General features: G+C 35.0%; 1 protein-coding gene across 4 annotated transcripts; it reads right to left on the bottom strand.

Moving 5' to 3' along the window:
• Positions 1–4,607: 4,607 nt before the first annotated feature.
• KERA (keratocan) lies at positions 4,608–13,161 on the bottom strand. Of its 4 annotated transcripts, none has more exons than XM_066254790.1 (4): positions 13,100–13,161; positions 12,881–12,932; positions 10,638–11,531; positions 4,608–6,290 (listed from the first exon to the last, which is right to left on the bottom strand). In XM_066254790.1, exons 3-4 carry the CDS (start codon positions 11,521–11,523, stop codon positions 6,118–6,120), a joined length of 1,059 nt encoding a protein of 352 aa, XP_066110887.1. In that variant the 5' UTR covers positions 11,524–11,531; positions 12,881–12,932; positions 13,100–13,161; the 3' UTR covers positions 4,608–6,117. The 4 variants fall into 4 exon arrangements, with proteins under 4 accessions (XP_066110887.1, XP_066110888.1, XP_066110889.1 ...); XM_066254791.1 differs by having other exon boundaries at positions 13,030–13,107; XM_066254792.1 differs by lacking the exon at positions 12,881–12,932.
• Between the last annotated feature and the right edge of the window lie 1,314 nt (positions 13,162–14,475).

The following is a 14,475-nucleotide window of genomic DNA, read 5'->3' as shown; positions in this document are numbered from 1 at the left end:
TCATTAAAAAAAATAGACTGTATTTGGAAATAAGATCTTACAAGGGGTGATTAACTAAAAAATAGGGTTTTTTTTTAAGGATGAATCCTTATCTGACTATGTGTATAAGAGGAAGAAATCTACACTCACTGAGCGACACCAGGGTTTTGTGCGCATAGAAGAAGAGCCACATGAGATCACAGAGAGAAGGCAGCTGTCTGCAAAACAGAGAGGTCTCAGGAAAAACCAAACCAACCAACACAATGGCCTTAGACTTCTAGCCTCCCCACTGTGAGAAAATAAACGTTTGTTATCTGAGCTACCTAGTCTGTGGTGTTCTGCTATGGCAGCACTAGCAAACAAATTACACCTATCAGTTATAGAAATATATAGATGTTAATGTGTTGTTTTTTTTTAAAGAAGCACATTAAACAACAAATCTGGAAAGAGTGGTGATCCAGTATAAGTTGTTTGGAGCTTCATATATTTGAAGAAAAAAGAGGAGAAAACTACATAGTATTTTTAATATTTAACTGAAAAGCAAAGTCTTGTAGAGCAAAGTAGAATCCTACTAATATTAGGCAGATAGGAAGTGAAAGTGTGTGAAGAGGAAGTATAGAGGAATAGATAGATTGCTATCAGTGGGGTGACTGAGCAAAGCTGCTTATACACACTAAATGGAGCAAAGTGATTTTACTGAAAACATTTACAATAGTATTCACTGCAGGACACTGACCTCCCAATGTGAAATGAACCCCTGTCTCTACACTTGCAAGCTGAATTGCAATCCAAGGTCATTCAGATTTTGTCACCTCAGTCAAGTGATCCAGGATAGCATGCATAATTCCCTTCCCTTCCACTGTAGCTCCTTTCCAACTCCACTCCTTGCACCTTCACCTTTAACTCCCTATTTCTTGACACTTTATCACCCACTTCTCCTTCCTGCTTTTGACATTCGTTTCCCAGAACTCATGTACATATCCAAGGTAGAAGATTTCAAATGGCTAATGATGTGAAATCTTTAGTAGGGTAATAATGGACAGAGAAGTTGTCATCTAAGCATATTTGTTTCACATTTTTCTCACATTAAAATTATAGTGCAGGATTTTAAAAGTGACTAAATCCATTTCAGCAAAAAGAAATGAGGAGGAGGTCAACTGTGGATGGCAGATTTTAACATCTCTGGATAATAGCAGAAAGAAGGTGGACACATGTTCACTGATGAATGCGAGTTATGGCTCAATATTTGCTAAAGAATGTATACAGAAATGGAGTAATATGTTATTGAAACTCAGGAAAAAACAGTATTTATATACTCATTATACTCTAAACTGTCTTTTTTTTTTAATTTCACATCTTAGAATCTGTTTATAAGCAATGCACAGAAAACATAATTAATGTTTAAGGAAGTGTAAACTGTAGTAACTTTGACCATGAAATTAAAGGTTTTTATGATAGAAGATGATGGAAAAGTAAAGAAAAGGGTTAGAATGTTAATAACCTCATTTTATATAGAGAAAAGCTGAGACCATCTTCTATAGCAGTTGAAATTGAAGTGTAAGTTTTAAATTCATGTTCATTACCTAAGTTAAGAAAAACAAATAATAAGATAGTTACCAAAATATAGAAAATAGGGTGTCAGTAATATGAATAAATGATCTATAACAGAGTTAATATATGTTGATTAAAGTTGATAAATCAAGATAAAAACATGTTATTAGAAATACGGAAGTAACTATAAGAAAAATAAAACCAGTACACATTAATTTTGTTGATTTAGTGAATTGGACTGGAGTGGAAACAGTAGGGCAGTGAATCAGTTTTCATTGGAAGCTTTGATTAGTTATTTGATTTTTTACCAAGCTCATGTATTTATTTAGATAGAATTTAAAAATTAAATTACAAATAGAATACTGATTTTATACAGTACTATTATTCAGACTTTCTCATTTTACATCACTGAAAAGATATGTAAAATTGAAATAAATTATTAAGGACAGACTGTTATGCTATAATAGCAAAAACCACAGACTGTACTGGCTTAATACCAAAAAAATTGTTACTGTCCTTCAAATGCTATTTGTTCATATTCCAGTTAGTAAGGCAGCTCTGTTCCAGCTAATTCTCCAGCCACCTACACAACAGCTAACAGAATGGCAGATTCATAATCATCAAGGCCTTTTTCTGCCTATAGGTATTTTTTCTAAAGTTTTATTATAAAAATTTTCAAACAAAATTGAAAGCATCTTACAGTAAATACATCTAAACAAAGATCTTAGACTCTATCATTCATATATTGCTATTTAGATATTCCTCCCAGATATATTACTGTCTAAAACTTCTTTAGCACATCTTTGTCTGAGAACCTCAAGTAATCATTTTAGTGCATCTTTGTATAAGAACCTCAAATAATAATCATAATATCAATGATACTAGTGGTAATTATTTATTGAACATTTGCGATATTTGAGACATCTTAACTATACTAATATAGTTATCCTCAGACGACTATCACATATTGTTTTATATCTACAGACTTAAAGAACCAATTGTCAGAGTTTGAGTAATTTGCTCAGTTTCCTTTAGTAAACCTAGGATTCAAATTCATTTGTGTTTGATTCTACATCCTCCATGCTTTTGCTACTATATCTTGCCATCCTCAACTTTAATATATCAGTAACTACTAAGTTACACCTAAATCATGTTTGTCCCTTTCCTCCTAACTATGTAGATGTGTTTATGATTTAATTTTGCTAATTTTGTATAAAAAACATGTTTGTTACATCTCTCTTATCCAAAGACAGTTGTTTTGAGTATCAACCTAGACAGTATTCCCAGCCTATATCCCTAGCAACAAACAGCTTTGTTATGTTGATTCTAATGCAAGCAGAATGCCAGCAAATGAAATACATGGCAGAGCCCTTGTCTTATTGGAAACAAACCCTGGCACCAGGACATGAGCCGTGGATAGCTTTTCATATGGGTTTCACAAAAGCCATTTCTGCTAGTCATTTTACTGTTGTGATCTTTTTCCAGGACAATTTTAACTTGTCTTCAGAATCCTCTAAGTACTGACAATGTGTTTCTACACTTGCATTTTGTTTTCTCGCTGAATGTCCAAAGAAAGTGAGATTTTGCCAAAGGTGGAACAAGAAACTAAAACTTCAATATAATACCTTGTGATATTGCAAATTATATATTCTATTTGCTTAACAATTTGAATTCTACAGTATCCTTTTCTCAGTACAAAAAATTATTATTTTTTGAACAAGGTATTTCTGAGATTCACCTTTTGCATCTAAAGGAACAAAAATGTTCTACAGTTTTTTTATAAATAGGGCATTTCACTGAATTTAAAACTGATATTTTAATGATGATTTGCTATGGAGGTACACACCACACATAGATATACACACATACACATATAAATGTTTTCCTAGCATAATTTTTTAATTGTTCAACTATAATGGGATATGTTATCAGACGTGGTTGATATAACATAATTTTAAAAAGTAAAAGCTCTTAAGGCAGACTACTCAGGTTTGAATCCTGTGTTTGTTAATCAAGAACTATGTGACACTGAACAAACTATTTCAGTTATTTGTATTATTCACAAAAGTTGTCATTTTGTGTTGAGTCTTCTCTCTGGAGTGCTAAAGTAAACTGTAAGCACTTGCAGCTGAGATTCTTACAAAATCATATTAGTTCCTTGACCTGTTGGTCCTCAGTGACATTAACTTTCTCTTTGTTTTGACAGTTGCTTCTCATGGCCACACCCAGAATCTTCACATTTCTCAGCATTGGGCCACAATAGACTAAGTCTCTACCTGTAGTCTCCCAGGCTGAGATCACTGTTTTTCTTCCAGGTTAGGTGTACTTCAATTGCTCTCAAACCCGTACTTCACCCTTTGGAGTCTTTAATCTTGTTCTTGAAATTTATCTGTTCCCTCCTAAATTTCATTTTCATATATTTTTTTCACTATCCAACTTTAGTCTTATGGTTGACTGGACCCATTCTGTCATTCTTAAATGCACTTGCCTGTTTATTCTTCCTTTGCACCGAAACATTTTTTATCAGTTTTTTATTTATATCATGATCTGGTATAAAGAAAATTTGTGCAATTGTATTGATTAGAGTCCCTCCTAATAATAAAATTCTTACCTACTAGTATTGGGTACTTTCAATGTGTCAAAAGATAAGAACTGTACATCTATTTTTTCTCTTATCTTCACAGCTACTGTGTAAGAGAGTGGGTACTCTTTTTTATTTTATGGATGAGCAGCCGATGCTCAGTAATGTTAAGAGCAAAGAGTTAATAAATGACACAGGCTGAGTTGGAAACTCAGGCTTTTTTCTCCAAAGCTCAAGATCCTAACCACTGTATCATGCAATTACCAATACATGAAAGACTGCACATTATCTTCTCCTCTTGGGTATTCACATTACAGAATAACATATGATACTAAGGTTCTGAGAAGCCTTTGGTGTAAAACAATTTGTTTGACTTTCTTTAATCTGGTGTTTCACAAATATATATGATTCTTTTTCTAGGGAAATATATAAAATTTTATAGGATTTTTCACAATACTGTTTTTGAAAAAATATAAAGGCACACATTAACCTCTATGGAATATTTTTATGTTTATAGCATATGCTTTACAAAATCAGAAATCTAAACTAAGGTATACTTTGTTACTTAAAAATATCCTGGGTGAATTTTTTAACTCGAGAAACAGCGGTATTATGTCAGGTACTTTGAGTACGACTTTCTTCTCATGTTTACTGGAAGAAAAGGAAAAACAAAATGGCAAAATAGATTTGCATATATCCATGCCAGACAAATGGAAGCAATTGTTACTGTAACACTTTCTATTAAAATGTGTTTTTAGTAGAACTTATGAGTAATGTCCCTGAAATAAATCTGAAATAAATATTTTACTTCTGTTTTGTTAGAAAACATTAACTCCTTTTACTTTTTAATTTATGTTTTCTTAAGTGAAAAGCAGGGATGCCGAGAGACAGGCTGCCAAATGTGCCCCGACCAGGATCCACCCGGCAAGCCCCCCAACTGGATGATGCTCTGCCCATCTGGGACATTGCTACATTGCTTGGCAACCAAGCTGTTTTAGAGCCTGAGTTGAGGCCATGGAGCTATCCTCAGTGCCTGAAGCCAACTCGCTTCAATGAAGCCATTGTTGTGTGAGGGGAAGAGAAAGAGAGAGAGAGAGAAAGGAGAGGGGAGGAGTGGAAGAGCAGATAGTCACTTCTCCTGTGTGCCCTGATGGGAATCAAACCCAGGATATTCACAGGCCAGGTCGATTTTCTAACTCTGAACCAACCAACAGGGCCCACTTCTTTTATTTAAAAAATCCAAAAAGCACTGAAAGATACATGAATCAAACACTGAAATTCAGATGAATTTTAAATGTTAAAATACTAAGATTCTGTCAGAAATGTGTTATAGTATATGTAAAAATCTCAGGAGTTAATTGCTGGAGTACGTCATACTGCATCTAAGAACAGCAGCTATAGAAAATAGTAGGAAACTAAAAATGGATGATGCTCTCTAATTTGGTATTAAATCACTAAAACTCTCTCATTATGAAATATTTGATGTATTTCACAGCCATTCTTGAACTAAATACTAAACTTTTACCTACAAAAGCTACTTAGCTCCCTTAATTTATTTCTTTATAATTAGGATAAAAAAAATCTCATTTTTTATTTTCTTCAGATTGTCCTATCTCCTGTTAGGTTATTATATTTTATACTGTAAATATAGTATCTGCATAAGCAATTTTAAATATTTGCAAACAGATATGTTTTTTCTATGGCACAACAATACAATTGCATTATTTGGTATTAATAAGCTGTGAAGGAGACAAAAAAGAATTATCTTGGAGTTGATAAACTACTTAACTCTGTGTCTGTTTTATTTATTTTTTAAAAGTAAGCTGTTCTCCCTATAGTATTATTGGTGAGAACACCTTTGAATAGAGAAATTAAACTGCACAGATGAGAATGGTGGCCAAAAACAATTGCAAATGTGATCTTTGTTTTAAGCCTATGAATGTTTTCCAAATTTCATGCCAGAAATATTATCTTATTAAACTAATTTTAGATTGTTGATGATATGTTTAAATAATGATAGTTTGAAGGAGCCTGAAGCAGGTCATTAAGTCCATTGGGATTGGAGGCTTGATTTCATTTCCATCCAGACGAAGGTAGCTCAGATGAGGTCCATAACTGAAGGAATCTCGGTCTGCTGGCAGTGTGGTAGTGGTAGGACATATTACAGAGACGTTCATGTCTAGGGAGACAAAGATAGTATGAATGAATGTATTTGAACACAAGAGCTTACGAGAGGAAAGTCTTATGAAAGGCCAGTCCAATGATCTATAAAAATGGCAGAGACACAAACCATGTGCATATCCGTTTTACAAAAGTATTCCTGGCTCTGGCTGGTTGCTCAGTGGATAGAGCATCCATTTGGCGTATGGATATCTCAGTTCAATTCTGGTCAGGGCACACAGGATAAGCAACCATCTGCTTCTCCCCCTTTTCCTCTCTTCTCTCCCTCTTCCCCTACAACAGCCAGTAGCTTGATTAGTTCCAGTGTGACCCCAGACACTGAGGATAGCTCCATTGGAGTGCATCAGCCTCAGGTACTAAAAATAGCTCAGTACTGGAACAACAGCCCCAGATGTGGTTGGTAGATTCTAGTCTGGGTGCATGTGGGAATCTGCCTCACTATCACCCCTCTTCTCACATTAAAAAGAAGTATTCTTGAAAAAATGGACATATGCCATATTTTTCACTCCATAGTGGAGGGGAAAATACCCATGTGTCTTATGGAGTGAAAAATATGGTATTTCATTAAATATTCTAACATACCATTAGGTTCAGAATTTTTTTTTTCTATTTTCCTTCTTAAAACCCTAGGTGTGTCAGTTGCATCTTATGGAGTGAAGAACATGGTAAGTGTAGTCATCACACTCCATATTCTGCTGTACTTAGTACCAGGGCCCTAAGAAAAAACACATTGTTAAAAGCTGTGATGGAAACAAGGTGAGATAGGGCATGCTTAGATTACTACAGGCTGAGACAAGAAAGATTTAGGGTATTTGATAGAAACAACAGTTCAGAGTGGGTACTGAAAGAATAGAGAAATGCATGCATGGGTGGATGGATGGATGGATACCAGGGTAGAATGTCAGTCTATTAGCAAAAGTGTTTGCAAATTACCTTAAAAATGCAAAATTTCAAATTCATAATGTATAATGACAACTTTTTAAAAAGTACAATTAATACAAGTATGTATATGTAACACAGAAATAACTTGTGTCTTTATACTTAATGTACTTAGTTAGAAAAAAAACACAAAAAACATTTGCCAAGAATTGAGTTACAAAGAATTCAAGCCAGGAAATATCCCATCAGCCTTTACAGACGGTTAGGATGTGAGAAACTGTGCACGTGCCTTGAATCAGAGCCCTTGGCATCCATGATTATCCCGAGATTTAGGAGCATTCAGGAGAGAAGGCCTGTTAAACCACCAAAATTTAGAGAAGTATAATAGCTGATCTCAACCATGAAGTTGTATATTGCCTTTAAATCCTTTTTTGAAATTATTTGGAGCAAGTATTCTGCCTTAACAGATGAGACCCACCTAACTGGGGCAATGCCCCAGGCTCTTTGTGTCCTGTTGGTGCATAGGTATTTATATTAAATTGAAGGATTTTATACTTACAGTGAGGTTGTTTTGCTATGATGTTATGCCATTTTTTAAAAATTGAACTAGCTAAAAATGACTCATATTTGTATAATGGTTTTGTGTTTATGAATTTTTTTTCCCCCACATACATTATCACTTTATCATCACACAGCCTTTATCAGTCAATGTTATTCTCCCTACCTGGGTATTGTGGGATTAGTGTCTCAACAGGTAGGGAAATACATACAGGCATTTCAGCAAGTGAGGTAAGAATTAGAGCCCAGCCTAGTCCTTTTCCTACTGCACAGGGTGCCTTGCCTATTGGAGAGATAATGTCCCTTCTCTGCACTATCTTTTCATCTTTATCACCCCCATGCCCCATAATTAATGCATGTATGAATAAATGGATCGCAGGAAGCATACTTTTAAAATTTAGTTATATTTTTATGAATTAATTATGATGTTTCTAAAAGGCCACTTAAAAGTAACTTATTTGAACACATAACATTTTGCCAAATTTAAAGTCCCTTAGGTATTCAAAAAAAAAATGTAGATAAGTGTTGCCATCATTTTATATAAGACAAGTTTACTGCCTTGTAAATTCTGAGAACTCTTCACATAAAAGGTGAGTTTCTTGGAAACCACTTTATTAACAACTAGAGTAGATTATGTGGCCAGAAGTACTAAGTACTTTAACAATTATTGCAGCACAGTGTAATGTAACAGTGAGCCAACAATTTTAGCCAAGCAAATACCTATTAAAAAATTTTTTTTGAATATAAAAATGATTATGTTTTATATCTACATTAAGAAGCAAATAAACCAAGATTTTTCTTCATTGATGCTATTTCTATTAAAATTATTGGTATAAAATTTTCTGAAGTTTTATATTCTCAGAATGAGAGAAAAATGTGCTGTGATTATACTGTGTGAGTGGGGGAAAAATACATAAAATAAGAAATACTGAACTCAGGTTCCTCCTATCATATTGACTCTTTGTCCTTAGCAAATGTCTTCCCCTAGTTGAGCCTCAGTTTCTCTCTTCAGAAATTCCTAATAGTAGCATACAAAGCTTTTGTAAGGGTAATTTGTGGTTCTCAGAGTGAGGTCCCTAGACCAGCATTTTCAATACTCTGCCTGTGAACTAAAGCGCTAGGCACACATCAGACCTCCTGAGTCAGACAGTCAGCCCCCCAGGGGATTCTGATGCACGCTAAGGCATGAGAACTATAGAAATTTTTAGTAAATGCTCTCTAAACCATTAATGAAGGAAATACAGAGTCCTATTCTTCTTTGTGTAACTTTGTATAATGATGGAATTGCAGGCATATGTACCCACCTGTGTGATGAATTTTGCTACCTCACTCCAAAACACCCTCATTCTCAAATTCTCAGGGGAATCTCTAATTTGCAGATGGAGATTTAGATGGAATAACTGTAAGTTAACTTTCCATATTAAATGTCTATGAGGCTTTGTTGGCTGATAAGGAATGAACCTATAGAAGTATAGAAATTTCATCAGAAAAAAAAAATTGTACATATTTAGGTCAACATTGGCTGTGGTACTATCTGGTTCAGTGAAACAGAGTCTATTAATATTTTCTGTTGTGGTTGATCTTTTGCTTTTGACTACAGGATTAAACAATGTGTCTCATCACCATGGAAAAATAAATGTAGCATCAACCTGCTGCCTACTTTCTGAAGTTTTTGCTCAAATATGTTGTTGGAAAAACCAAACAGAACTTGAATAACTGAGCAGTATCCTTTAGATAATTGTCTATTCTTATAAATGGGATGTTAATGTGATTATATACTTAAAGAAAATCTTCGTTTGTAATAGCCAGCCTAACCCTCTGACAGTTATCTGTGTTATTCTACTACAAAACATCTGATAGATTCTCACTTTAGGCATGTATATATTTGCGAAGGTTTTTCAGAATTCTTCTCAAGATAACCTTCTTAAAGGGCATGAGAGTGAGGATGCATGGATAGGTGCCAGGCTGATCCTAATACCCCATGACTGCACCAAAATCATTGCTCACTTCTACAGCACACTCAGCCTGACCTCAGGCATAATTGTGAAGGTGTCAAATTTGCCATCAATGTCTCCAGCCTCTTCTTTCTATAACTACTTCTTTCCTCATGGTACCTCTGCCTCCATGGCATTTGACACTCATCTGGTTTTCCCTTATCAAAAACTATTTCCAAGAAAGAAGAGGGCATTTTACCTTGATTACCATTAGTCCTGAGAAGTTATCAACTTCCAGAGACATTTGTTTCCATTTAAGTTGAGCACAGCCTTAAACTACAGAATTGATTCCCAAGGCCTGGTCCCCAAAGAAGCAGTCTCAGCATCACCTGGGAACTGTTAAAATAAAAAGTCTCTGTTCCATTTCAGACCTACTTAGTTAGAAACTCCGCGGGGCGGGGGGGGGGAGGGGGTGGTGCACCAATCTGTGAAACATACTGATCCAAAGCTGAGACTGTATTGAGAGTGGTTTCAGGTATTGGCTGTCCTGGAGTTTTTAGGACAAAGGTGCCTTCCTGATAAACTCTAAATGAAATTTCTTCTGTTACTATTCGCAAATTTGTTTGTGCCTCAAACACTTTCTTAAATAAATCTACCCAGTGAGGTAGAAAATAAAAATCAGAATCTCCTTGGGGTTAAAGAAGACAGAGACATTTACTTTCTCTAATAGATAATAGCTCTCTGTGGGTTACTACATCAATTTGAAGACTGAAACTTTTTGGCTCATTGAAACTACCTGTCAATAGAGAAATCTTAATATACTTAAAAAACTGAAAATACACATTAAACATATCTAAGGGCAAATTAGCTTTGGGGGAAAAAAAACAAAGAGAATTGCTATTCTTAAAGAAGATAACAATACATTTAATGACCGTGAACATTTTTGTCAAAGACATCAGCTGACGGTTACTTACTTTTGATTTTGTTATGATCAAGGTGAAGATGCTGCAGATGAGCATTGATTCGGGGGACCTTTGTGAGCTGATTGTGGGACAGTTGAAGATCTAGAATGGACGATACATCAAAGCCACTTGAGGGGAGACCTGCATCTGATAACTTGTTGTGGTTTAGTCTCAGGAAGGCCACTTTAGGAATTACATTAAAATAATTTTCTGGTATGCCCTCAATGGAATTGTTGTCTAAAAACAGTTGCATTGTGTTGGCCGGTAATCTTGGTGGCATATTCCTCAGGGCATTCTTGGCCATATTTAACTGCATGAGGTTCTTTAGTCCCTTAAAAGTGTCTCTTTGAAAGGCATTGTCTAATAGTTTATTGTGTTGCAGGTCAAGAAGGGTCAGGTTCTCTAGATTGCTGAAGGTCCCTTGAGGGATTCTGGATACCTTGTTCCTAGCTAACTGTAGTTGTTCTAAGCTTCTTGGCAATGGGGAGGGTACCTCCTCCAGCTCATTATCTTCCAGAAATAAGAAAAGCAGCTTCTTTAGTTGGCTCAGGGCTCCTTTTTCAATGCCATAGTTGGTTATTTTGTTCTTATTTAGATTGATCCATCTCAACTGGGTGGCATTCTCAAATGGCTTCTCAGGAATGGTTTCTATCAGGTTGTTTTCAAGATAAAGATACCAGATCCTCGAAGGGATAGCAGGGATTTCTCTGAGACCACGATTCTCACAGTATAAGGCAGTCGGGAAACTGGGGGGACAGAAACATTCCCTGGGACAATCGAAGTCTTGCGCAGTCCAGTCCTCTGGCTCATGTACCTCATAGACCTGCCTCACAGTTCGAGTCCACACAGAATCTGTTATGAACACCACCCAGATGATGAAACAGATTGTGGTGGCCATTATAGTACCTATAATAAAGGATACAACTGTTAGATATTGAAGAGCTTGATCTTTAGAGAACTTTATACACCAAAAATGATTAGTAAACATTGTTTCTTCGAGGGGAAGGTAAATGCATATTAACATTTTATATATATATATAGATATTAATTTATACCTATTTATTTAGTAAGCACTGCATGCAAAACATTTTGTAAACACTGAAACTAACTCATTAACTTGTACCTTTCTGATTTCAACCCAATTACAATGAAAACTGACAGGAAAAAAAAGAAAATTTTAGGAGCTCTAAGTGTTTTTCCATTTCAAGCTATTTAATGCAAGGAAGTCGACTCAAATCAGGAGTTGAATACAAGAGTACAAAAAAGTGATCTTTAAATAATTCAAACTGAGAGTCTGTGCTGTTTCTAGGATGAAGGCATATGCTTTTACTTTTATTCCTAAATGAGCAGAACATCTGGATGAGATTTCCCAGGCTCTTTGGGCCATGAACCAAAGAAAGAGAAATCAAAGAACGTTTTAGCAGTTTGTTGTGCGAAAAGTTTTAAGATCTGAAGAAAAGTGTGCGATTAGTCTTTTCTGTTGCTCAACTTCTCAGGTAAGTTTTATTTTGGGGTGCGGGAAGAGACTTCTAATATTATAGGTACAGAATCAAGTTGTTCAGCCAAGAAATTTGAATTATGAACTCTATATATCACAATTACGTAAGTAATGTATTTACTTATGGTATCTCTATGGTTAATAAGAAATAAAAGAAACAACACATTTAGGATGCAGGTAGAACTCCATATTTTCAGTACAGATGCTAATGAAAACTAGGTTATAGGTTAACACAATGGATATGAGATACATCTCAAAAACACAAACCCTTTCTATTCATTATAAACAGGATTACAGGTACAATAAACTATTTTAATAGAAAAAAATACATATATTCACACACACACCTATATATATCTACATATAAATAATATTTGATGAATACACATTCAGTTTGACTGCTTGATAATAAAGATGGAATAAATTTTGCTAACTCCTTAGGAAAAGATAAAACAAAACAGCATCACTTATGAAATGCTGATCTTTCAATTTTGCAGCTAAACTGAGGGAAATGATAAATGCAGAGCCGCTTCCGCAAACTGTCAAATTCCTCACAATTGCAGAACACTGCTCTGGTCACCTTCCAGCAGAGACATTGAAATATTCTTTTTTTTCTTTCTCCCTCTGTCTCCTTTTCTTTTTCTTTTTTTTAAGAATAGGGATTTGTTTTAGTTATTGAAGATGTAACCCTGCCTCTGATGAATCAGAACTTCTATTTCTTAACTTTAAGACTTTTAAAAAGTGCAAAATAGTTTACCTTGCTGTCCAGGAAATATACCGTTGAGTCCTGTGTCTGGGTCTGAAGTTTGCTAAAAATCAGTCAAGGGGAGAAAAAAAAAGGTTTGACTAAAGTAGTTTGTTTTATCTCATGCTGTGATGCCTCCTATGAGAAAAAATAAAACTTACTCTGACCGGTTACCCAGAACACCTGTTGATCTATTGTTTCCACTTTGACAGGCTTCAGAAGCCCGCTTACCTCAGTCTTCTTGGACCGTCTTCTCCTCTTTCTATTGGCTACCGCTCATTCACAGTCACGGATTTACCCAGGCTCCACTGTTGTGTTTTTATGAATCCTCCCTAATATATATGCATCAGTAGCTCCAACTTTAACCCCTCCAACAACCACAGCACCTCGGTACCTAGGCAGCCCAGCACAGAAAATTCTTACTTCAGTCTCAAGACCCTATAACCATAATTCATGGCAATTTTCACCCTCAATTCACAGTTCCAATGATATTGTAATGTTCAGATATGACCCGACTTCTCAGCAAGCAGTTGAAGCAGTTTGGGTTTAAAGTATAACAAAAGATATTGTAAAGTATTGTTTCCTGGAAGATCCTTTTTAAAAATTGAATACCCTCCCCCCAAAAAGATAAATATTTTCTGTTTATATGGAACAATGGTGTTTTGTTTGTTTGTTTGTTTTCTCATATAAAGCAGATTCTGGAGTTCTCTTTAAATATATTGTGTTTGATTAAGGGAAAAAGAAATAAAAAATATATTTAAAAATTTAAAAATAAAATTTGGGACTCTATACCTAATGTGGTACTTAAATTTAGTGTCAGGTTCTGTATCATAGAAATTATTTCTGTATCTCTAATTCCTAGTAGGAGCTTTATTCCAAATACTTTTTTAAACGAATTTTTTTTCTCACCCTAACAGACATTTTACATTTAAGTCATTACAAGACATTCTATGTCACTGCTCTATTTTCCTTTAACCCACATATCTAAGGTCATGTCTTCCAGTTTTTATATGCAAGTAAAAAGTTGTTATGTCTTTTGAAGAAAGACACTCATTTTTAAAAATCTCATTTTCAGACATTATTAATTGATTGTAATTTTGTTTTTCAAAATCTATCTTATTCTGGAATCAGGAAGCTTAATTTATATGACTCACTTAATGCTGTTCAGATAAGAGTTATGAAAGAACACAGGGAAGGGGAAGGAGCATTAGGTTCAAAGGCCCTTTCTGAACATCTCCCTCCACCCTTTTAACCATTGGCAGGTCAATTAAAGCCCAGTTTGTCATCTGTAAACCGGTAGTAGACTCCCTCACAAGGGTGACCCTAGTTTGTGGTAAATGATTATGGGAATGTAAACCTTTTTTTATTTAGTATTAGCCTTACTGTCTCAACTGCAAAATGCACTCAAGATTAAGAACTTTTAGAGACTAAGTTCTGATTGATGATATCGTCATAGCTATACAGGAACACTTATACTTTAACAAAAATAATAAAATATTATTTGCTTTCTCAGAGTGATATCTCTCTCCTGCATTTTTTTTCTTTCTTATCTTCTTCTAAACCTTCAAGATATAAACAACAGATAATCTTCAAATCTGCACAGCCCC

This window comes from Saccopteryx bilineata, chromosome 2, assembly GCF_036850765.1.
Source record: "Saccopteryx bilineata isolate mSacBil1 chromosome 2, mSacBil1_pri_phased_curated, whole genome shotgun sequence".
In the NCBI taxonomy this organism is placed as follows: Eukaryota; Metazoa; Chordata; class Mammalia; order Chiroptera; family Emballonuridae; genus Saccopteryx; species Saccopteryx bilineata.
This window is presented reverse-complemented; position numbering and strand designations above follow the sequence as displayed.